Source organism: Notolepis coatsorum (genome assembly GCF_963971535.1).
Source record: "Notolepis coatsorum genome assembly, chromosome: 13".
Classification (NCBI taxonomy): Eukaryota; Metazoa; Chordata; class Actinopteri; order Aulopiformes; family Paralepididae; genus Notolepis; species Notolepis coatsorum.
The window spans coordinates 117430402-117457160 of record NC_140177.1 but is presented as its reverse complement, the minus strand read 5'-3'; the positions used below and the strand labels follow the sequence as shown (position 1 = coordinate 117457160).

General features: G+C 46.8%; 1 protein-coding gene across 1 annotated transcript in view; it reads left to right on the top strand.

Moving 5' to 3' along the window:
• efr3a (EFR3 homolog A) overlaps positions 1-26759 on the top strand; it is a 463079-nt gene that overhangs the window by 419942 nt on the left and 16378 nt on the right. The window contains exons 16-17 of the mRNA XM_084327782.1: positions 3666-3733; positions 4641-4768. Of these exons, the coding sequence (XP_084183908.1) occupies positions 3666-3733; positions 4641-4768 (196 nt within the window). The remainder of the gene's footprint in view (positions 1-3665; positions 3734-4640; positions 4769-26759) is intronic.

Here is a 26759-nt window from a genome sequence, read left to right as displayed (position 1 = left end):
TCCCTGTCCGCGTTGGCGGGTTCAGGGGCTACGCACAGCGGGGGGGACCGGGCCACCCATCTACTGTTCCTTGCGGCCCAGCGTCAGTTGACGGCGGGTGCGCTTTGGGATTATTATCACATATGGCGACAAAAATGCCGTTTGGAGTGGTGGATGGAGAGAACGTTGAGGGAGGGGCTTGTTTTGCAGTTCGCACAACCCCACCCTCCGTTTTCAGGTTTGGTGCAGACCCTATTGTCAGGGTCAGAAGCAGTGACAGCCCTGGCCGACGATATCCAATCTCTGTTGGCGAAGCAGGCTATAGTCGTGGTCCCGAGAGAGGACGCGATGTCAGGCTTCTACTCCCGTTATTTTCTGCCCAAAAAAACGGGAGGGGTCAGACCTATACTGGATCTGTCCGCGTTCAATCGTCTGATTGTGGCGAGACCATTCAGGATGTTGACCGTCAAACTCCTGCTGCTTGCTGTCAGAGGGCGAGACTGGTTTACCTCCATAGACCTGAAGGATGCGTATTTTCAGATCCCGATTTTCCCTCCTCACAAGAAGTTCCTACGGTTCCTGTTTCAGGGCGTAGCGTACGAGTACCAGAGGTTGCCGTTCGGCTATTCTCTGGCTCCCCGCACATTCACCAACTCCGTAGCGACGGCGCTGGAGCCTCTACGTCGTCGGGGAATACGGATTCTATTCTATCTCGATGACATTCTAGGAGGAGGTCGCCAGGTCTCATACCAGGCTGGTGGTGGAATTCCTCACCAGGCTGGGTTTTGCTGTGAACTGGAAGAAGAGTACGCCTCTTCCCAGTCAACAGGTGGAGTACTTGGGCTTGACGTTGAGGTCGAGGCCCATGATTGTAACCCTCTCGGAGCAACGGAGGGTGTCTATCCTCCACGCGCTCGGGGGTTTCCGTCTTGGAAAGACGGTCACGGCGCTGCAAGTGATGCGCCTGCTCGGTATGATGGCATCTGCTCACACGGTGGTTCCTATTGGCCTCCTCTTCATGAGGAGGATACAGAGGTGGTTCTTCAGTATGAGAATAGACTCGGTGAGGGACAAATGGAAACGGTTGACGGTTCCTTTGTCGATATGGGAGGATCTCGGCCATAGGAGGAGGCCTGGTATCCTCACCATTGGGGTCCCCATGGGCAGCAGGCGCTCACACGTCACGGTCTTCACCGACGCTTCCCTCACGGGTTGGGGAGGGATGTGTCGGACCAACGCAGTGGGGGGCAGTTGGACGGTCCATGCTGCCCGGTCTACCCTGCACATCAATGTGTTTGTATTGAGGGCGGTCCTCCTGGTCCTCAAACGGTTCGTCCACCTGGTGGTAGGCGAGCACGTTCTGGTCAGAACGGACAGTATGACGGCAGCGGCGTATATCAACAGGCATGGTGTGACTCGATCCATCCGCCTGCACCGGGCGGCGGTCGAACTCTGGCTATGGGCGCTCCACATCCCTGGTATGGAGAATGTGGGCGTGGATATGATGTCTCGGGGCGGTCCTCGTGTCGGCGAGTGGGAACTGCGCCACGATATAGTCGGGCAGATCTGGGATCGCTTCGGGGAGGCTTCAGTGGATCTGTTTGCGAGCCGACGCTCTCACAAGTGCCCCTTGTGGTTCTTGGTCAGTCGGGCAGATCATCCCCCCTTGGGGGTGGATGCCTTCTCGATGTTTCCATGGCCGCCCGGCCTTCTGTACGCCTTTCCTCCTATACAGCTGTTGGGTCAGCTGTTGGAGCGGATACGGAGGGAGCGCAGGACGGTGATCCTGGTCGCGCCGGACCGGGGCACGGCAGTGTGGTTCCCGGTCCTGATCCAGCTACTGGTAGCTCCGCCATGGCTTATTCATTGGTAGGCGACGGCCCTCTCTCAAGCACACGGGTCGCTGTTTCAGTACCTGGTGTCGTGCCAACGTCTGGTGTGGCTGGTGAGAGGGTAAATCTGGAGAGGATGGACCCTTCTGTGGTTGATACCATCCGGAATGCGCATGCTCCCTCCACTGTCGCGCTTTACGCGGGCAGATGGCGTATGTTTCAAGAGTGGTGTAAGGCGGGGGGCAGGGACCCGGTGTCCTGCCCCCTGGATGCTGTCCTTCGACGGTGAGGGTATATGCAGCAGCTATATCCTCTTATCATGAGGGATTTGAGGGTGATGTTTTGTTCAGCCACCCTCTTGTGAAGCGTTTCCTGCTTGGCGCCCGACGCGTTAAGCCGGTAAAACGCTCTTTGGCTCAGAGTTGGGATCTTCAATTGGTCCTCAGTCGGTTGTCCTTGGCCCCGTTTGAGCCTCTTGAGCAAGCGCCGTTGGAACAGCTGTCGTTCAAGCCCGCGTTCTTGCTGGCCGTCACCTCCGCTAAACGCGTGGGTGAGCTTTGTGCTCTCTCGGTACGACCAGAGTGCCTGTCTTTTCGTTCCGATTGCGGTGCCACTCTGCAGCCTAATCCTGCCTTCGTGCCTAAAAATATCCGGAGTTCCTTCCGCTCCAGGGATATTGTGGTTCAGGCGTTTCATCCACCTCCTCACGCTAGTGAGTTGGAGGCGGGCCTTCACCTGTCATGTCCGGTCCGGGCTTTGGGGATTTACCTCAGCCGTACTCAGGGCTTCAGGGCTACCGATCAGCTCTTTGTCTGTTACGGTGGTTCTCGTGCTGGTAAGGCACTATCGAAACAGCCATTGGTTGTGCGAGGGCATTGCCCTTTGCTACACGTTGGCCGGGCTGGCTCCCCCTGGGGGCGTCAGGGTGCACTCCACTCGTGGGGTGGCAGCCTCTGCCGCTCTGCTGGGTGGGGCCTCGGTAGAGGACATCTGTGCTGCAGCTTCATGGTCCTCCCTGGGTCCCTTCGTAAGGTTTTACCTCATGGTTCTGTCTCCCAGGCGGTTCTGAGGTCTGTGGCCTCTCCTGCTTCCCGTCCTTTGGTGGGGTAGCAGGGGTGTGTGGGTATGGGCCACAGTGTGTTGTGTCACACGTGGTTCCGCCTGTGCTGTGTGTTCAAGGGGTTCTAGTTCCCTCTTGTTCGCACTCGGGTGGAGTTGACTGCGCCCCCTCTTCATTAGGAAGGATGGGGTGACGGGACTCCCCTCCCCCTTGATGTGGGCTTACGGGTCCTCAGGGGGTGCATTTGTCTGGCCTCGCGTCCGCTCTACCCCATATCTCGGTATGGCTTAAGAGCGGGACGCGATGCCAATACGAAATATAACGACAGGTTATGTATATAACCTAGTTATATGAGTACTGGCTAAGCGTCCCGCTCTTAGCGTGCCCTGAGTTCCCCTGGGGAAACTTTTCTTTGGAAATGATTTTTTCCGAGGAAGAGTGAGTGGTGACCACGCCTAGTACTTTATAGTACGCCACTAGGGGCGGGCCTGGCAGGTGATGGGTGTATTTTTGTTTATTCGTTGATGGAGTACACTAGGTACATGAGATGAGGTATATCTCGGTATGGCTTAAGAGCGGGACGCTTAGCCAGTACTCATATAACTAGGTTATATACATAACCTGTCGTTAACCTTTCACTACCACACTACAGACGGTTAACCATCTGTAGTGTGGTCGGGAAAGGGTTAACACTCTGTATTGTCGCAGTGAAAGGGTTAACCATTTGGTAGTGTGGTAGTGAAAGGGTTAATAGATGTATGCTGTATATTTTTCTTAATCTTCTCAACTTGAAGGTGATTGAGCTGAGGAACATGGACGCCCCTTACCTGCTCCCAGACCACGCCTTCAGAGACAAGTGTCAGTGAGTAGAGCTGTTTATACCCATCCACCATCCTATTGACTGTTACTGTAGAGCTGTTTATACCCATCCACCATCCTATTGACTGTTACTGTAGAGCTGTTTATACCCATCCACCTTCCTGTTGACTGTTACTGTGCTTAGTGATGCATCTATGGATCCATTTAGACAAAGTTACCCTGCAATGTCATAACAGAGATGTGCAGGAAACCAGGGGGGGGGGGGTAGTTAAAGTGGATGTTTACTTTACAAATCTGTCCATGGTCTGGAACAGAGGAGGGTAGTCGTTTATTATCACTGATTACTAGAGGTTGAGTAGTTTATTATGATCCCATTCACACTCTCATACATTAACAACTGCAAATACATGGGCTGTCCAAAATGTTTTAAAACAGTCTCATTTAGTGCAAAGGTTCAATTGAGCAGTGTTCACCCATTGCAATGTATAGATAGAATAGAATAGAAATACTTTATTCATCCCGAGGGCATGTGCAGATGCCATAGCAATCACATTCAGAATTTAATTGCCAAAATCTTAAATGAATTTAAGTCAACAACCCTTTATTTAATGAGAAATATGTTTCCCCCATGTGACCTCCATGCTTCTAGCATGTGTAGCTAACCCCCTGAGACAGGTTACAATAGAGCCGAGGCAGTGAAGGCAGTATTGTCTCATTCCTTTATATTAGTCCAAGACTCTGGCAGAGTCTTCAAACATTTTCTAAGTTGTTACTATATATATTATTTCCATGTTACAAATTAACCAGCATAATTATTTTTGACAATACATTATTTCTGAAAATTAGGGTTTGGGAGTCTTGGGTTACGAGCATACAATTATATAGTTTCCTGTGAGATTCTTATTTAGTTTGGATAGTTACCTCTTGATTTTGCCCCCTTCTTGTCCTAGACTACCTGACACTCTGGATAAGGAGGACCAGATCATGTATTTCCAGGTGGTGGATATAGCAGAATGCCTGGCTGGACCAGGATACAACACAGAGAGACTCTCCGTGCCGTATGTGCCCCAGGTGACAGGTAAGCCCAGCCAAGTGCATGTATTACCTGCTATTCTCTGTACAGTATACTATATATATACTATACTATACTATATATATACACGGTATTTAAAATACAAAGTATAGTATGTAATAACTATACTTTGTACTTTGAGAGAAGACAATTATTTCAAATGCACTTGTTGTCAAGAAATGTGTCATTTTGTTTTTCTTTGTTTCCATTTCTTCTTCATTTAAATCAGTGCTATACACAGTAGGCAAAATCCTACACAGGTGCAAACAGACATCGAGAGGTAACCAATCACTGTAGAAAAGGCTATCCTTTGATCCTTTGAATTTGTGTCATAGTAGACAAGTTGCCCCTGTCAGTGACTTCTAGTAGTCGTGGTAGTTGAGTGAAGCCGGGTTGCAGATGCTCATTGTGGACCAACACCCATTGAAAAAGCAGTTTGCTAGATCCTTTCTAACAACCCTTTCACTACCACACTACCACACTACTAAAGGGTTAACCCTTTCACTACCACACTACCAAAGGGTTAACCCTTTCACTACCACACTACAGACGGTTAAACGGTGGTAGTGAAAGGTTAACCTTCTGTAGTGTTAGTGAAAGGGTTAAATGTACATGCCAACATTATGGAAAAAGAAACTCCCACCCAAAACCTTAATAGGAACAAAAAGGAAATACCTAATGATGGGGCTTTTCAAAGAGAGTAGGATAGTCAGCAATAGGTGCTGAGATGGCAACTGTAATAGAACAACAGTGCTTTTCTCTCTCAGAATCTGGTCTAAAAGCAGAATGCACTGATAGAAATGATGCTTGAGAAGCTGAAAATCCTTCTGTATGTACAGTAGGTTGTTCAAACACTAAAGCATGACTAAACCAACGTCCACAAACTCAACGTGACTAAAACATGACTAAACCAACGTCCACAAACTCAACGTGACTAAAACATGACTAAACCAACGTCCACAAACTCAGTGTGACTAAAACATGACTAAACCAACGTTCACAGACTCAACGTGACTAAAACATGACTAAACCAACATCCACAAACTCAACATGACTAAAACATGACTAAACCAACGTCCACAGACTCAACGTGACTAAAGCATGACTAAACCAACGTCCACAGGATGTTAGCACTTCCATCTATTGAGTGCATTCTTCTAGTTTAGTTTAGTTATGTTACGTTAGTCTTGGAAGAAGTCGGCCCCACATGTTATTGTCTGATGGCCAGAATGACCGGGATATGTCCTAAGTGTGCCTCTCTTAGGAATCCCTATGGAATCACTAAGTTAGTGATGAGTACTAATGACCATGATGCTTAATCGCTACACCACTGCATAGCCATCACAGAGGAAGAACTGTATGCTGTTGTTTTATTTGACGATGCGCTGGCACATGGTGCCCACAGTACCCCAGATAGATCCCCCTAGCGCTGGTACATGGTGCCCACAGTACCCCAGATAGATCCCCCTAGCGCTGGTACATGGTGCCCACAGTACCCCAGATAGATCCCCCTAGCGCTGGTACATGGTGCCTACAGTACCCCACATAGATCCCCCTAGCGCTGGTACATGGTGCCCACAGTACCCCAGATAGATCCCCCTAGCGCTGGTACATGGTGCCCACAGTACCCCAGATAGATCCCCCTAGCGCTGGTACATGGTGCCCACAGTACCCCAGATAGATCCCCCTAGCGCTGGTACATGGTGCCCACAGTACCCCAGATAGATCCCCCTAGCGCTGGTACATGGTGCCCACAGTACCCCAGATAGATCCCCCTAGCGCTGGTACATGGTGCCCACAGTACCCCAGATAGATCCCCCTAGCGCTGGTACATGGTGCCCACAGTACCCCAGATAGATCCCCCTAGCGCTGGTACATGGTGCCCACAGTACCCCAGATAGATCCCCCTAGCGCTGGTACATTGTGCCCACAGTACCCCAGATAGATCCCCCTAGCGCTGGTACATGGTGCCCACAGTACCCCAGATAGATCCCCCTAGCGCTGGCACATGGTGCCCACAGTACCCCAGATAGATCCCCCTAGCGCTGGTACATGGTGCCCACAGTACCCCAGATAGATCCCCCTAGCGCTGGTACATGGTGCCCACAGTACCCCAGATAGATCCCCCTAGCGCTGGTACATGGTGCCCACAGTACCCCAGATAGATCCCCCTAGCGCTGGTACATGGTGCCCACAGTACCCCAGATAGATCCCCCTAGCGCTATGGTGCCCACAGTACCCCAGATAGATCCCCCTAGCGCTGGTACATGGTGCCCACAGTACCCCAGATAGATCCCCCTAGCGCTGGTACATGGTGCCCACAGTACCCCAGATATATCCCCCTAGTGCTGGTACATGGTGCCCACAGTACCCCAGATAGATCCCCCTAGCGCTGGTACATGGTGCCCACAGTACCCCAGATAGATCCCCCCTAGCGCTGTAGATCGTTTGGTGCCGTATTTGAAAAGGTATAAATCAGTAGAGTAGAAATCTCTAATCCTACTGTATGTACCTCCAGTATATTTGATCACAATCTTTGCAATTATGGTGCTTGCGTTTGGATTTTTGTTATGGTAAGTAAGCTGTCATACTGTTTGTGGGTAACTGTTACTGTGGTAAATATTTTGTGGTATTTGTAGAAATTAAAGTGGACATATTATGGAAAATAGTCTTTGTATGGATTTAGCATTCTAAAATGTTATGAAAGATTACATAGCACTCCTTGCCGTTTGGCCAGGGTTTGAAGTCTTTGGATTAACAAGCGTAAACAAGCTGTTCAGTAGTACTGCCCTTGGTGATGTCACAATGGGGCATACGGAATTAATCAATTAGCTGTGCTTTTTGGACTACTACATACTATGCCCCCTTTAATGTATGTATTTATTTGTAAGAGGTCAGATATATATAAATGTATAAATGAAATCCCTTGAAACAAGGAACCATGTAAATCCAATTCGATTTTTTTGGGACAGCTCATATAGTTGCTGTTATAATCAGGTCGGTTGTAGAGCGGAGTGTGTGGGGGGTAGGACCCAAGCGCTGGACAATGACGAGTTGAGAGAGACGGAGTGAGGAACGATAATGCTTTTACTAGCAAGGCAAGAATAAAGGAACGTTACACGGCATAAACAAAAGCGAACTTCAAAACACGGAAACCAAAACCTCAGCAATGCTGGAAAATGTGGCTAGATAAACAGGAACGGACTCACAGGGAAATACAAGATAAAGGGCAATTCCGCGAACGGCAGGAAAAGCAGGAACACGACAGGATAACGGCAGACAGGGTAGACAGGGAGCTTCACGCAGACAAGGTTAACAGAACAATGATGCAACACCAGAAACAAGGGAGAGGCAGGTATATATACAGGAGGTAATGATAATGAGCCACAGCTGGGGGCTACACAGACAGGGAGCAGATTAATGAATAAGACAGAGACTAGACTGGAACACAACAAGACTAAATAACAAATGGATGCAGACACAGGATACATAACGCTAGGCTAGACAACAGGACAGAGCCGGTGCAGGAATGCAGGGAATGACAACATGACAGAAAGTACATTAATCACTAAGGACAGATTGACAAAGAAGTGGGTGAACATGACCAGAGGAAGTAGCGACGAGAGTCCACAAGATGGCAGCAGAGGACTGTCTATGAACGGGACACGATTGTCCATGAGGTTCATGAGTCCAGAGCGAGGCAGATTGCCACAGTTGCAGTCAATTCATATCACTTTAGAGAGTTAAATGTGTCCAATGGAGAAATTCTAAAGGGAAACACAGATGGGATATAAACATTGCAAGATAAGAAATGTAAGCTCAAAGGTTATATGAGGTAGGAAATGTATTCAGCTTGTAGACTATAGACCAACAATAGAAAAAGTTCTGTTAGTAATGGTGACGCTCGGTGTCACTTCCGCACTGTACCTTGCTTGTGCACGCGCACTGAATAAAAATTCCACAATGTACCTTTACATCCCAATATTCGTCTGACCACACCCCTATCAGCTTACCTTCATAAGCAGGTGTGTGGCCACCTACTCGCCTCCTTCCCAAGCTTTCACCACAAGGTGAGATCAAGGGCTGCAGCGGCATCGGACGCCGAGCGTCACCATTACTAACAGAACTTGGTTATAGTCATAACCTATCGTTCTGTATCGTAATGGCTCTCGCTCCGCGTCACTTCCGCACAAGGGAGGCCGAGCGGGAGCCATCGGCCGACAAATACACCCTGCTGAGGCCCCCCACAACCATCAGATCAGGGAGGACCGAGCCCCCCCGACCCCCCCTAATGGAGGGCACCCCCCCTATTGGAGGTTCCCGGGCGGGCGACGGACCCGACCGTGCGAAGAGGCACTCAAGCAACTCAACGCACAGGGTGAGCAGACCGTGGCCTGACCCCACGACTACACACACGCACAACCCGCATGCCACCCGGGAACGAACGGAAGGAACAACCTCGTTACTGCCCCCAGAAATCACGGGGTCAAGAGCAAACTCAACCCCGTGGCAAGGCCGTAGCAGCGGAGCGCGAAGGAAGACCCAGACCCACCAAAGGGACTGGATCCCCTGGAAAACGGGGGCCCGGAGAGGTCCATGATGCCAGCATCAAGACCCCACCAGGTGGTCACTTAGTGACACCGCCCCCCACATCGCCAGCGTATTCGGATAAGGCCCCTCTCAAGAGCGGGCCCTTTCCCCCCAATAGCACACCGCCTGGCACACTGACCCTGCAGCACAGGCAGTCAGCATGGCCGTAAGCCCCAAAAAAGGCTTACCAACGGAAGCAGGCAGCGCACCGGGGAAACCAGGCAACAGGCTGTAACCCGAGCCTGGAGCACTGCGGACGAGACAGGCGCCAGAGGGGTCAGCTGAAAACAGCCGCCCCGGCGGAAGGGGCGTATGCTGGCGTTGTTGATCACCATGACAAAGCCTCCCTTAAACCCCCCCCCCCCCCAGCGGGTATGAGGCAGCAAAGGCTGACACGATTGGCAGATGTCATGAACGTGCAGGGGCACACTCAACCGGGTAACCCGGGAGTTGACTCTGCTCCAACACACCAGAGAACCAACCACCCTGTCGTTACCCTATGCGGTGGTTGGTCCCATAACCCCTCAAGAAAAACTCCAAAACGTACCTGCGGGCATACTACCGCAGGACAAGTGTTTCAGTTTCCAACAGGGTTATTCCAGGCCTACGGGTCGACGAAACATTACTTCGGACCGGGCCCGGCGCTACGGGAAGCACAGGGTCACCAGAGGAGGTCAAAGACCACCCCAACAGGCCCCTCTTCGCGATGCGTGAGAGAAGAGCGAAAAGAATGGAGAACCATCCCCAAGCACACCGTACTTGGTATTCCCAGGCGGTCTCCCAACCAAGTACTAACCAGGACCAACCCGCGTAGCGGCCGAGATCGGGCGTGTACAGGTTGGCATGGCCGTAAGCCATTACGACAGTGCAGAGTACAAAATGTACCCAACAAGGGTCTCCATAGCGCCTAACCCTGTGACACCCGGACCGACCTGGCATTTTTCCCCCTGAAAAAAGCCCAAGTCCCTCAGGGTACCAGAACAGCAGATCTGCATCCCCGGGGAACAACAGGTTTAACTGATCCGGACCAGCGTGACCAGAACCAATCCCGTGCCTTAACCACGCCGACATGCCTACTCCAGGAGAAGGGGCAGATATGCGTGTTGATCTTAACATGAAAAGAAGGCGCCACCCAGACGTTCGGTGCGAACCGCGCCCGGTGGCCCACCCCCAGGGCGTGAGACCCCTCTACATATGTTCAGATCCATTCTGTCATCATCCCCCAGATATGAACGAGAATCCGTCGACAACCAACATAGGTCGTCGTAAGAGGAAAAACCTCCATCCCAGTTGCTTTATAAAAACGCTGTTTTAACCTCAAGCAACCAAGGCGTGCCAGTCATTCGCCTGATCTTCAACAGAACACCCCGAGCTAGCACTATGCGTGCGTCGGGACACAACCACATCAATGAACAGGCTATTTAGACCTGTCATTGAATCCCCAAGGCGCCCAGAGGGGTGTGATGCTTCCTAACTCCAACTCTTTTTAATAAAAAAGAAGGAAGCACCAACAGCATGTATCCCAGTCTACACAGCCGGGGGTAATTTTTTTTTACATTTTTACATCCCACCACCCTCCCATAGGGAGGAGACGGAAATCCCCAGAGAGACTTCCCACGCGAGCTGTACAGATTGAAAAGAATATATTGCAACCTTGAGCCATGTCAAATTTTGGTTTTATGGCTCTCCGGGGAGGAGGCACTGAACCCATGCACACTCTATAATCGAATTGAATCGAATACACACACACAATAGAGCAGGACTCCTTTTTGAAGTTCTACTCACCTTGACAATCTGAGGAGGAGGCTCTGCACTCTGAGGAGGCTCCCTCACATGGAAGGAGAGTCCTAACTCACAGAAGGCCCGAATAGGACCTTCGTGAGGAGGAGCCCTGACCACTCCCTGAAACAGATCCACCATATGGACCCGAACAGCTCACGGAAGTCCTACCAACAGAGACGCGCACAGTGACGTACTCTATGGCAAGGGAATTTCTGCGGTGCACACGCCCAATATTCCAGGGCGTGGGACCAGGAAACTCCCCCCCCCCCCCCCCCCCCCCCCCTCTTACCCTGTAACGTGCCGAACAGCAACGTGACAGGAACCTTGAAGGACAGGAGGTCTTAACCCCTGCCCATCAAAGAAGGGGAGGAAAGGATTACCAGTTCACCCCTTTACGACCCCACACCCATGATACGATGTAATGACAAATAGAGCATGACACAGTCATATTCTGCTACATGAAGTGTCTTTTTAACAGCTTCACACAGCTCATGTGCTAACCTGCTATCTGATTTTTACTAAGGAAAAAACACAGAATAGAGAGGGCCCCCTTAAGAGCCCCGGTACCAGACTTACACATGTGCTTCTGTGGCCAACCCAACCCAGTTGTAGATCACAAGATACACACAACCCTTTACCACCACAAAAAATGGCAATACACTCTACAGAGGAATGCCATTTTTCCATAATGAATGAAGAATACATAATTCTCGATTAGTATCGGCCACAGGCCTTGCTAAGCACACACGAAAAGTGACCAAACAATCTTTTCTTTTAGGAAAATACAGTTCCTCAAGCAGTTTTAGCACAACCCCACCAATCAAGCTAAGGGTTACATCGTATCCCACCACACAGTGACACAATATATTGTAACAACATGTCTGAGAGGAGGGTGAGGAAGTCCCCAGGGAACCGGGGGGAAAACACCCCTCCCACCTTACCCTTAATACGGCCAGTTGAACAGGTAAACCTGTTAATATGTGAACACACTGTTCATTGTCATTACAGGCTGAGGAAAGCATTCATTCTTCACTCATATGTCACTAAGCATAGCTTTATAGGTTAGTTTAACCCCCTTAGTTGTGAGTACACGGTACATGAACACACATGATGTTTCTCAACACAACAAACCAGATCATTTTCACATCTGTAACAAACAACCCGATTTGCATGGAGAAGCCAATACCAGTGACAAAACAATTCACACATAACTCGCGTCGTATCCTAAATGTAGTGCAGCAACACACGTTTTGGAAAACATCGTTATTTACAAAACATTTAGAAGGGAAAGAAAGAAGAATTGTTCAAGGTCTGGTCAGGACCTTTCCTACTGTGAGCGCAGATCAAGCCAACTGCAGTCTCTAACAAGGCACCAATAGTAAACACAGCATCTGTGTTGACGACACGGGCAGCGTCGCTGCTCCATCCTGCCCCTACGGTTCTCCTTGTTGACACAGTCCTCGCCGGCCGGCTCTCGGGTAGGTTCGACTAACATCCTCTGTCAAAGATGACGTCGTAGTCAGAGTGTTTTAAGGCATGTTATAGTCATAGCAATGTTCCACAGTGTAGCATCAAGCTAACAGCCGCTCTCGACCGTTAGCAGCAAGCTAACGTTTCCTAGCCTAGTGACACAACGGGCTAGCGCCGCAGCTAACAGCTGACTGGCTAATAGGTAGGCCACAACTAGCACGCAAGCTACGCAGCTATCACCTGAACTTGTACACAACGATATAACAAGCCACACTCAGACAGGCCGCCGTTCTGAAACCCTCCTCACCTTTTAAGAGAGAAGAGAAACGAGATGTCAACACGGTTTACAACGGTGATTTTACCATACATCCGGCGGAGCCAGCACAAGTCCCATCTGGGCTGTAGCCGACTTGAACATGGATCTTCCGATAACGAACATCCATGCCCACATTTCCTCGTTTAGGGTATACTCTCATTTGCATATGAAAGACGGGGCCTATACGGTGACAGAGAAGCATCCACTCGTCCAGAGAATCCTGGGATCACCAGTTACTGGTCGTGGCCCACTAGTTGCTATAATGGGCTTCAAACCAAGATCCTCCGCCGTCGCCTAAAAAGGCTGAACAAAGGACCCTAATCTGGGTCCGGTTTTCGTAAACATTGTCAGCTAGCCCCCATAGCACTAACAGACAAGTGGTGCTCGCAAGCAAACATTACTCACCAAACCTGGAACCCACCACTTCTCACAACAGTCGGTGCGTCCTACAGTCCAGCTGTGTTGCTGAAGGGTTTTACCCCATCCAGCCACAGCAAGGAGGACTGCAGTTGGGAGGCATGTCAGCGGCGTGAACTCCTAATACGAAAAAACCGGTGGAGGTGGAGAATGATCATCATCTTCCAGACACTCCAGTAACGAAGACAATATCGCCGTATTTTCTCGAAAAATAGTGAGAGAGAAAATAAAGATATGATGTCAACGTATCTCTTGTTTTCCAACTTTCTCCTACTAACAACCTCGTCAAGTGGGGATCTACCGAAGGCACTTCCTTGTGGTGAAAGCGAAGAAGGAGGCGAGTAGGTGGCCACACACCTGCTTATGAAGGTAAGCTGATAGGGGTGTGGTCAGACGAATATTGGGATGTAAAGGTACATTGTGGAATTTTTATTCAGTGCGCGTGCACAAGCGAGGTACAGTGCGGAAGTGACGCCGAGCGAGAGCCATTACAATACAGAACTATATTTGAGTGGCAATGTGAATATTAACAAACGTGAGCTGTTTACAAGGAAATTCAGTTTGATGGCTTTAATGTGTTATGTCACCCTAAAAATATCACCTCAGTATATACAGGACTCATCTAGGCAAGGTACAGGATTTCTACCATATTTTGGGGGTTATTATAGTCCACAGAGCAATAGACAATAGGAAAGTTCAATAGGAAAGTAGTAAAATATGATAAAATGTTTGTTTACGAATGTTTTTGTTTATTTGTATGTTTATTTGCACACAAAAAAAAGAATAATACATATGCGGTGGAAACCCAAAATGTGCTCATCTACTTAAATACTGTAGTAATACTATGTATAACATGCTAAATCAAATATAAATATATGAAACATGAATAATAATGTTTTAAATTAAAACAAATAGAACAAAATCATCAATTAATTGCTGGATCATATGACATCAAGACGTGCTTTTTGCAAGGTTAATCACATGCATTTGTCATATTTTCATACACTTGGCAGCTATAAATAAATAACAGCTAAAAGTTTGAATACAAAATGTAACACTTCTTTTTAACCTGACCTTGCTTACAAATTAAATCCCAAAGAGTTGGAAGGCGGCTTATGTTTACCCCTTTTAAAAGGTGGAGACCAAACACTGTTGAATAACTACAGAACTATCTCTAAACTTTCTGTATTCAGTCAGGGTTTAGAAAAGAACACAGCGCGGTCACTGCCACTATGGAAGTTGTAAATGACATCTCAAAGGCCTTAGACAGCAAGAAACGGTGTGCAGCTCTTTTTATTGATTTGTCCAAAGCATTTGACACTGTGGATCGCGCTATTTTATCAAAAGGCTTGTTAACACATTGAGTGCCACGGACACGTTTTGTCGTTAGTTCATGCCGACCTTTGAGTGCCCCCGACGCTATATAGCGTTTGTTTGTCGTTTAATTTTTTATTGGCGATTTGAATTCATATTTCATCAATCGAGCCTCGGGTTAGTGCTGCAGAGTCTCTCTGAGCTCAATTGGGAAGATACCGCCCCCTATCGTCTCTCCCTGTGTAACTGCACCCCATTACTTTACACTGACGAATGGGGGGGTGGCCAGTTTCCTCATTTTACTTTTCCCTCAAGCCAACTGAAGGATCGATTGTGCTCGCCGGCCCGGAAAACGTGTGGATTATGTATTTACAGTACCCAACACTGTAATCAATAAGCGTGATCGATATTTGGAATGGCGATCAGGAATTGGAATAATCTTTTTGGATAACATCTGATCTCAGGTAAGGAATTTATTTTACCAGTCTTAGGATAATCAGAGCTATTTTCACCTATATCTCAGCGTTTGCCCTATGCGTGTGTATGTGTGTGTGGCTGTGATCGCTGATGAGGAAATGAGAGAATCGATTTTTCAGCCCGCCTCTATAGCGTGCATAAGTACACATATACTATCGATAATCTAGCGTTTATTTGAAAACGATTCATAAATCGGCCGAAAAATTACAACGTGTTTGTGTATGCCAGAATATTCCAGTAAATGCCGTTTATCACAGAATCTATATATTTTCCTTGAAAACAAGGGCTTTTCAAAATGCTATAAAACGAAAATTAACCGATTTAAAAAAAAAAATCCGTTTCCACAATGTTGACTGCAAACAAGTCATTGATAAACGACAGGCAGATTAGACACATAGCCATAATCAACTTCAATCAACTTCTTTAGCTCAATGTTACCGTTACCCCCTCCTGCTGATTACTGGAAAAAATTACACTCCACCGCATATACATTTATTTGGAACAACAAACCTCCACGAATAAAAAGATCCACTGCACAGAGAAACAAAGCCGACGGAGGTTTAGCATTTCCAGACTTCTACCACTATTTTAAAGCGTTCTCTTTAAGACCACTGAGCACCTGGTTTGATTCTCAAGCATCTGTATCCTGGAGAACATTAGAAGAAAACATAGTGGCACCACATAGACTGCAGGATATAGTATACATCAAATTATCAATTAAGCAATGCGACTTGAAATTTGGCCCTCTTATTACACATGTGATTCGGATATGGCGTGACACACAGAAAAAATATACTAACCAACACAAATGGCATAGCCATTCTCCCCTATTCAATAACAATGCACTCCTTATTGTACAACGACCTATCAGATACCCCAAATGGGAAAAGCAGGGCATACATACATTGGGAGATATATTCAACAAACGGGGTTTCTGTAGCTATCATGAAATTCATAACAAATTTAACCTCACCAGCTCCACTTATTATTTCTATATACAGTTATTAGCAACTTTGAAGGCTCATGGAGTCCCATTAAAGATACCACTTGAGCACCACAGATATCACACATTATTCTATGAAAGGGAGACATCGAGAGGCTTCGTATCTGACTTTTATCATCACTTACTAACGTCTTCGTATGGAATCCTTCCCCTAGACTCAGTCTGGAGGAGGGATATACCAGACTTGGAAGTAGATTTTGATTGGCAAGAAGTCTGGGCAAACGTTCGACTAGCGTCACGCAACCCGGACCATCAACAGATTAATCTTAATTATATTCATAGGACTTACCTGACACCTATAAGATTGAACCGAATGGGGCTTAAACAAGACTCTCTATGCTCCTTGTGTCTAAGAGGTGATATAGGTACATTTATGCATATGTATTGGGAATGCCCCCCTGTTAAGATATTCTGGGAAGAAGTCACTACGCAATTATCAGAATTTTTATTTCTGAACATACCTGTAATGCCTTCTGTATTGTTGTTGAATGATGTTTCGCAGTTAGCAGCCTCTATACAGCTAAAGAGACTAATTTTGTCCGGTCTTACGGCTGCTAAAAAGTTGATAGCATCACGATGGATTCAACCGGATAAAATGTGCCGGAAGGTATGGGTTCTTACCTATCTCGATGTGATTTATTTAGAGATATCTACAGCAAGAATTTTAGGTGTCAATGAAGCCAGCATTGCAATCTGGTTAGAAGTGGTGGAGAGAATAAAGGTTAGCATATGAATTGTAATCCCTGGTTAGAAACGAATAATGGATGGTTTTCCAAGGGGGGTCCTGAGGGGGGGGGGAAGAAGAGCATATGTATGTACTGTATTGTATTGTGGGGATTATGTATATATCTCGTAACCTACATTTATTGATTCAAATACAGGAATGTATATTCCTGTGATTTATTGGGATATTTACTGTTAATGTTTGTCTTGTCAAAAAAAAATTATAAAAAAATGTGTTAAAAAAAACACATTTAACTCAGAGATTATGCGTTCACAACGCTATCATTGAAGTGGGTGGTGGCATTTAACCATGCTTTACCATGTTAACACATTGCCTGCCAAGCATTGTACCCATCTAATGCCCCTCTCTGCCAGCGCTATAAGTCTATGGAGTGGTTCACCTTCTTTGCAGGGCTATAACTTTTTTTTTTTTTCCTCCTTCTTTTTCCGATTTTTCTCCCATCCCACTGTTAGTCGTTATGCCAATTCCCAACCCCCTTCCTGGTTGTTGCGCACTTTCCCCTACTGTTGGTCCGAGAGGCCGGAGACTGTCACATGCTTTCCTCCAACGCATGTGCAGCCAGCCGGCAGCTAGCCTGGCCGCGCAGATTCTCACTGGGAGAGTGTAACGTGTGGGAGGCCGCACTACCTCTCACCAGATCCTACCTTCGCTGAGTAGGCGCCCCGACCGAACTGTAGGGGTCGCTGTCCACAACGCCCAGGACCCACCCACGGCTCCCCTCCCCCTAACTCAGCCAAATGAGTTAGTAGGGCTATAACTTTTAAAATGTTATTGGTATATTGACATTACTATGGCCCATTCAACATCGATTATACTTTTTCATTCATACATTCATACAAAAATACCGTCTAGAATATAAGTATGTTTTTATCGTTTTCTGCAGTAATTCCTAGAACGTGAGTTATAGGCCTAAACACATATATACCGTACTTTTCGCACTATAAGCCGCACCTGACTATAAGCCGCAGCAGCTAAATTGAATGATGTGTACATATATAAGCCGCACTGGACTATAAGCCGCAGGTGTTTTAATGTTTAATTACCATATGTAATTAGCATTGGGACACAATACTGTCGGACAAATAACAAGAATGAACTCATTTACAAGTTGTATTAAGTTTAGCAAATAAGGGAACAGATAAATAACATTTCAATGCAGTCAAAAAAGCAATATTTTGATTTTTACATTTTCGGGTTTGGTCACGTCGAGTCACATATAAGCTGCACCGTTATATAAGCCGCAGGGTCGAAAAATGGGGGAAAAAGCCGCGGCTTATAGTCCGAAAAGTACGGTAGATTATCGATTGCCGTTTCTTCCCTAGACACGCTATATATAAAAAATTCAAATGTACATGATCGGTATAGTTATGCGTCATCATGCGTGGAGGAAAGGGGGGGGGGGTCGTTTATAATTCCTTGATCGTCACTAACTGCTTTATGTAGTATGGGTTGATTTATTGATCAGATGGTTTGTAAATAAAGAAATGTACAATTGGGCTGAAAATAACGTTAGTGTCCTCTTACCGTGCGTCAAAGAGACTGGCGGTGAAAGATCCCAAGTATAGGATGTTGATCGCCTAGGTCCATTTCCGGTTTGTATGTCGCAATAAACGGCGAAATCATATCGATTATTAAGTTTATAAAGCGATCCATTATGTACATGTTGTCTGTCGGGAGCCTTGCAACGATATCTGACGGCCGGATGAATTTAATCGACGCACAGCAGCCATATCCTGTAAGCGAGTGTAACTTGCCCGACCATCCACCAGGCGGCGGTATTGAGCCGTCGTTGCCTTCACCTTTAGGGTCCAGCTGGAGCGTCGCAGGTGTATATATGAATTATGAATGCCATGGGCGAAAAAATTTAATATTGATCTCAATAACGCTGTACAGCGAGGTCTGGCGGTCAAAGTTTTAAAGCGTTTCCGGCGGAGGATGTGTTAACTGTTAATGGCCGGTAATCAAAGTGTTAATACTGGCTTCTCTCAACATACTGTGGGTTGGTTTGCTAACTACCTTAAAGGCCCACTTGCATGTTGTATTTTTGTTCAATAAACAATGTGACTAGGCCAACGGTGACTTTCATGAAGAGGGGGGAAAAAATTATCGAAATTGACCCAGTTTTATCAAACATTTTGTCTGCCCAACCACAATCACCACACACGTGGATATTTTAATCAATGGTTCATAACGTGCGTGTGTCATCTTAATGATGACGTCACACAAGGTACAGGGCAGCAGGGGGGCCTGAGAATCACAGGCAGGTAGTGGCAGGAAGCAAAGAGCCTTCTTGTTACTACTAGGCTAGCCGAGGAGCTAGTATCTGTTTCACCTAACACTATTGCTCCGTGATCATAGCCATGTATCTCTAAAGCGAACCACTATTTGTAAAAAAAAAAAAGAAAGACAAAAAATCCTAACATGCCCCGATTTAAAATGGTTCTCTCCTCTTTGTATACCTTTGTCCTCACAAACAAAGTATTCTGCCAGGGAACTTATGGACACGACAGTAGTAGTAGTTATAAGGTGTTTGAGCTTGTAACGTTAGTTGGCTATCGTGGTAGCCCGTTTCGTGACCGAGTGCATCAGTCATGAAAGGGGCTACTATTAGGGATGTCCCGATCCGATCACGTGATCGGGATCGGCGCCGATCACGTGCTTTTCAGAGGATCGGGATCGGGGAAAAAAATTTAATAAAAATCGGCAGTCAATAAAAGATTTTTTTTTTTTTTTTTTATTCAACAAACATGACATGTTCACGTCTTAAACTCATACGGAGGCCTTCGTTTTGGTTTTAAATTACATATAATATATCATTAATGTATTTATTGTCACACAGAGCAGAATAATTGTCCACAACAAACACATTCCCTTTAATTTACACCGTTGCAACAAACACATTCCCTTTAATTTAGACCGGCTACACGCTCACATCACAACAACAGTACAACACGTCGCTCCCGAAACACTGTTATCCACTCACTTGAGCAGCTAGAGGTTTGGAAGTTGGAACTAAGCATTTTAAAACAGCAATTGCAATGTTTGGAAGGACGACATTCCGTGTGGAGGAAAAACTCATGAAGCAGCAGGCTGGAGCCTGGAGGCGGACTTTTCAGACTAACTTTTCACCTGGATAACGTCAATTATTTGCGGTGACTAAGGATTATCGTCTGCGTTTCAGACCGTAAGTCGAACACTGAATGTATACTAATGTGCAAACATATATTGAAACTTTTAATATTTCTTATGAAGCACATTTCTCAGGGTGAATGTAATAACAAGAGCCGCCGCGCTCGCGCCCCTCCAGGGACTATAGCCAACAGAGGGGCTTGTCTTGCTCCGCCAGTTTAGGACAAAAATGCGTCAAAATTGATTACTAATGTGAAAGATCGGATCGGGAACGATCGGAATCGGTAGATATTTAAAATCACATGATCGGAATCGGATCGGGAGCAAAAAAAGGCGATCGGGACATCCCTAGCTACTATCGTATCAACATGCCGTGACGTGTAGCTTGCTAGCCGACATGATGCGTGCAGTGCTTTGCCCCACAGGTCTGAGAAGAGGACCTGCACATTTTACTCGTTCCCGAAACTCTTTTACATGCCCCGATTTAAAATGGTTCACGACAGTAGACATAATGCTAACGTTAACGTTAGCCAGAGCCATATAGCCAGCTTGGTACTATGACCCATGACGGGGATAAGGCATAAAGCGACAGCCTAACAGACCAATAGCGCTGCTGTACTGAACAACAGGCTGCCTAGTGGTACATGTAATTCTTTTTTTATGACATTAAAACCCTTATAACTACCTTGTTTCAGCCAAAAATGCAGTTGTAGCTGGTCCATCAAAGTCTCTCCGACGATTAAACCCATTTGCGTCTTGTAAGGCGTCCATTTGGATCAAGGAAATGGCTTTCTGCACTCGTCAAAACTCCATTGTAGTAGATGAGAGGTAGGGGAAAGTTACCTTCAGTGACGTCACGGCACTGATGGCGTCTGATAAGCTTTTTGATTGGCTCCATAAATGTTATTCGTCCATGGACATTTTTAACCCTTTCTGAGTGGAATTTCCTGCGTCAAATGGAAATAAATAAATAATGAAATTGGATACCAATGATGTAAACTACCCATAATTGAAGAGTATGGTTTAACCTGCAAGTGGGCCTTTAAAGACAAGACTCAGTCTACCCTTGTTTACGGTCTGACCTCTGAAAATAATAATTTAAAACAATGAATAGTGTGCATGAACAGTGGCGTTGCGCAATATGTCGGACCATGAGGCCCCGCCCACTCCCCTAAATCAATAATAAAGTGAGAAAATTTTGCTTTTTTTTCGCCGCGTGGGAGCAAATTCGAGACACATATTCGGTTGCAAAAAGGTGTCCCACGGTCTCCTCTGTGGCCGTGAATATTTTCACTCGGATCGGAATCACGGCGCGCCCGTGGGACACTTTTCCGTTTCGGCGAGTTTATTCCACGCTTTCGGCTTTCCTTTTCTAAGCATTTTCGGGGCTACATGTGAATGAGTAAAAGTTGCGGGATGCCCAGATGTACCCACGGTAGAAAGCTTGCGTGGAGCCCATAATAGGCTCACTTAATACAGCGTTTTTAAAATCACGCAAAATCTTCAGGGTCGCGAGCTGACCTTTTCCCCTCGTTTTCGATGATGGAAGTGATTTAGGAAAAGCTTCGGCACGCCGAGCGGTACCCGTGGATTTAATCTTGAGAGGATCGGGGCAATATTCGGCCCGTGGGAGCACTCGGCGGCTGTAGGCACATTTTTTAAATGTTTATTTTTTTCAGGCATCTTTTGTAAACAGTATAGGGTCAGTAGGAACTGTATAATAATATAATATAATCAGGGCTTCAGCAGCGGGGGTGCTGAGATAAGTGATATAATAATAATAACAACAACACTCTCGTTCACTATAGACCACTGCCCAACTCCGCGCTCTCACGATCAGCTTTGCGGAGCGACACAAACAATGTAACCGTTTTGATGCATACATGTAACCTGTAGTAGCATACTGGTTATGGCGAATAAAACGTTCTATTCTTCTAACCTGTCTCGCCGGCTGTAGCGTGGCTGGGGGCCTGGCTGGGCTGTGGATGCGGCGCGGCTTTCGCTCTCATCTTGTTTTTCTAAGCACCGCCGCTTGCTTGGATATTTGCGGCATTTTTACCGGCGCCTTCCCGCTGTGTTTTGAACGCTGCCAATGAACATTAGTTATCAGCCTAGCCCTATCGCAGGTGAGCAAATCATAGCAGGGAGGGGGGGGGCCCGCCCTCTGCCAGAGATGCATCCAGCTGCAGCCCCACAGACCATATTGGGCTCCACTGTCTTGGCTGGCGTTACAAAATCTAAGAGGATAGTCTACAGTGGGGGCCTCCGCTACGCCACTGTGCATGAAATAATAGGGGAAAGAAAACGTTAGGAACTTGTTACATTCACCCACACAAGGGCTGAGGACTCACAACCCGCCCCCCCTCTCTCTCTCACACACACATGCACTCTCCCAGCTCTCTTTCTCTCTTGCCCCTTCCTCATCTCTCTCACCCCCCTCTCTCTCTCTATATATATCTCACACACACACACCAGGGTTTCCGTTAGAAAAAATTGTTGCCGGCCTCAGTGTCCGGTAGATTTCAATCTACCGGTCAAATGAGAGAAATTCCGGTCAGAGTTTATTGAGCTTAAAAACAATTGATAGGCAAAAGAATGACAACAAAACAAAAGAATGACATCATCAAGGCATGTAGATTTATAATATTTTTACTTAAAACTAGGCTACTTTTGCGTATAAAGTCATTATATTCCAAATAAAATAAGTCCAGAGACTCGTGCTGCTGCCGACTTTAAAACAAATAGGTGTCTGTGGGCAGTCGCCCGACATTAATAAACAACAGTCTGTTATAATCACATTTTTATGAGCTAACGAATTCCGTTATATTGGACATTTGTATTAATTATATCAAGCGAAGAACTGAGAAATTTGACAGAGAGACGGCAACATTATCGTGGGTTTGCGTGACGACTCTCTCTCTCCCACCTCCCAATGACTTATTTGCCAGAGTATGTCGATGCAGAGCAGCAGATTCAGCTGTTATTGGCTCTTTTCTGGGGACCGCACAGCAGCGCCCCCCACCCAACATTGAATTGAAAATGGCTGAATTGGAGTACTGCTGGAGTACTGCATTGTGCTGCTGCTGCTCCGGCTCTGCAGCTTCACAAAAGTTCGCACACCCAGCACTAAGCTCTCGCTGACAACGTCGTTGTCATTATTAGAAGCAACGATGAAACAAATGTAATGATTGTTTCGTTCATCGCATAGGCTATTTAATTTTAGCCTATTTTAATACAATTCAAATAATGAAATTGTGCTTAGACTCAGGGAATTATTTTCACCGGACATTAAGACCGGAGAGATTAAATATGTCGGACTTCAACAGATTTTGCCGGTCAAATACCGGTAATTACCGGCTAACGGAAACGCTGACACACACACACACACACACACACTTCAGAAACAAACATAGTATCAATGAGAGCATCAATAATACACCTGAGTGAAGTCTAGTTAAAGTAAAAAAAAAAAAATCTTAAAAGTTAATCGTGAGTTAAAAAAAATAGTGGCGTTAATGGAATCGGGCGCGTTAATACCGTGTTAACTTTGACAGCCTTAGTTTCGGACTATAACGTTGGATCAATAAACGCGATCAATATTTGGAATGGCGATCAGGAATTGAATTAATCTTTTTGCAGAACATCTGATGTGAGGTAAGGACTCTATTTTACCAGTATTGGGTTAATCAGATGTTTTTTTCATAGCGATCACAACGTGTGTGTGTGTGTGTGTGCGTGTATGACGTTAGCGCTGACCAGGTCATGGATAATAGATTTTTCAGCCCGCTTCTCTAGCGTGCATAAGTATACACATACTATTGATAATCTAGCGTTTATTTGAAAACGTTCATAAATCAGCCGAAAAATTACAACGTGTTTTGTGTATTCCACTAAAGGGCTATTATCGCGGAATTTATCTGAAATTACTAGAACTCTCCGAAACTATACTCGTATTCAAAACGGTATACAACGGAAATGTACCAATGAAAAAACAATCCGTTTCTTACATGTTGACTGCAAGCAAGTCATTGATAAGCGAGGGGTGTTTTAGACCGATAGCCATAATTTAAGATTATTTAAGCGTTCGCAAATATCACCGACCTCCCATTGACTAAAGCACTGGCACTCAAGGGGTTATCCAGGTTGCAGTATGACTGAACGATATTCCCTTGAAGTAGAGCACCACAACATATACACATCCCCACGCTAAGGTCCTGTTGGGCGAGAGCAAACACATAATAGAGCGAGCCAGAAGAAATGAAAAACTAAAATCCCTGTATCCCCCCCGCCCCCCCTTCAAATATCTTGTCCGATGTGGATCAAACATCATTTGGCACTGTGACCGGTCACAGCAACCACAACCACATTACGTAACCATTACGTAACCATACATTAACCATACCAAAATTGTATATTGTAACGATTAAAAAATAGGGGAACCCCCCTTCGCTCAACAGAGAGAATAAATCTATATAGAGCTCAGTGCATAGAACATTGTGCAGACGGTAAAAGCACCTGAAACACAGTTTGTCCGAGTTAAACTTGAGTAAAGTGAAGTACTCATAACAAATGTTTAAATAATACCACTGTGGTAATAAACCTCGAGCATTACCGTGTTGCCATCGTTGAGGTAATGCAGCGTCGGTGGCGGCCATGTGCACTGCCGCACTGCTGTGACAAGAAAGAAAAGTTAAAAGCACGCAGTATCAGCAATGTTAGCTAGGAGAGCCTTGACCTGCCACCCGCAGACAGCTCGTTGCAAGAGGGTCACCCCCCTTGGTTGAACGGTTCATAAGCCCATACAGTCTGAATTACATTTAAAATAGTCAATATTCATGCTCGTAACTGAGACAATACCGTATAGAGAAGTCGAATGTTACCGTTCTGACGACTGACAAATCTGCGGTCGGCTGTGTTTACAACAGTGCTAGCTTGGATAGCTAGCTAGTGTGCTAACAGCTCTCGTGCTCCAGAGCCGTTAGCTTGGTTAGCTGGTATGCTAGCAGCCCACGTGTGGAGCCCGCTCCACTCTTCAGGGCCGCTAGCTTGGATAGCCAGCATGTTAGCAGGCCTCGTGTGAAGCCAGCCTCAGGTACCTGCTCCGGCCTCTCACTCTCCGTCGCTCGAGGTCTGCTCCACCGGGGGCGGTCTGTTCCTCTCAGTCGGGATGTTTGTATTGCTTTTCCGAATGAAGTCCTCCACCTCGGATGGTGACTTGAATAGACTGTTGCACGACACAGCTCCTCGTCCCGTCTTTACCTTTAACGTTGCCGGGAACAATAGGTATACCTCCACCGCCCTTTCACGGGCGAGATCCATGGCTCTAGCGAAAGCTCTACGTCGCCTCGCTGTGTAGTCACTGAAATCTGCGGCGAATCTCAGGGTACGGCCGTTCACCACCGGAGGATTCAACCTGGCCTCTTTTAGAATATCCTGTCTTGTCTGGAACCTCAGGCAGCAGAAGATAAATGTGCTTGGGTTTGTACGCTCGCTTTTCATCAGGATAGCAGCTCTGAAGATCCTGTGCGCTATCTCTATCTCTGGGCAGGCTAGCTTCGGGAACCACTTCGGTATCATTTTCTCGAGGAACTTAATCGGCGCGTTCTCCTCCACTTCATCGGGTAACCCGTATACTCTAATATTGCATCTCCTGCCACGGTCCTCCAGATCTGCCGTCTTCATCTCACAAGCCCGCAGCTTGTCCTCCAAGGACGATATCACCGTGGCGTTGGTATCAGCCACCTCCACGACTGCGGATAGGCTCTCCTCCACCACGGCTAACCGTGTGTCTATGCTGGCTACCGTCTCCTGGAGCGCATCCACTCTGTCGGTTAGCTTAGCCACGATAGCCTCTATTTCCTCACGGAATATCGACCTAATGAGCTCCTTATCCACCGCGTTCAGCATTCCCATCCTGGTCTGTGTCTGTTTAGACATGGTTCTAACGTAAAATTAAATCAAATAGTATAAAAATAAAAACGTAATCAGACTTAATGTGGCTTGGTTGCTGAGCTCCGCAAAATCAGCCAGCCATGCGCTTGCTGATCGGAACCGGAAGCCGAATATCAATATATTTGTAGGGCGTTCTGTCTCATCTCAATAAACTCCAGCAAATCGAGCTTAAATGTATTTCCTTAGAAATCGTGCCATTATGCTCAGCGGAGGCAGGACTTGAGGAAGGCAGCGTGACCTCCCACGCGTTACACTTCACCAATGAGAGCCCTCGCTGCCAGGTGAGAAGAGAGCCACTGGCTGTCGCCGCACGTGTCGGAGGAAGCATGCGGGTACTTCAGGGTTCCCTTGTACCGACCAGTACGAGAACATGCGCACAACAACCAGGTAGGGGAGGGGGGGAATTGGCACAACGACTAAATTGGGACAGGGAGAAAACAGAGAAAATCGGAGAAAGAGAGATACAATATTTTTTTTAAATCGTGCCATTTGTTGCTTGATTTATGAATAGTTTTCAAATAAACGCTAGATTAAGGCGACTGAGTGGCGCAGTGGGCAAGGCGCTCGCCACTAACGCAGGAGATGCTGGTATCGAGCCCAGCTCTCTGCGTTGCTACCGGCTTGGCCGGCCGTCATACTAACACAATTGGCAGTGTTAGAGGGTGGGAAAGCCGGTGGGTGGGGATTGGACGTTGTGGACAGCGACTCCTACAGGTCGGTTGGGTGACGCCGGTGCGGCGGAAACGGGGAGTATCGGGGGCAGCGTGAGCCTCCCACGCGTTACTCCTCGCCACTGAGAGTT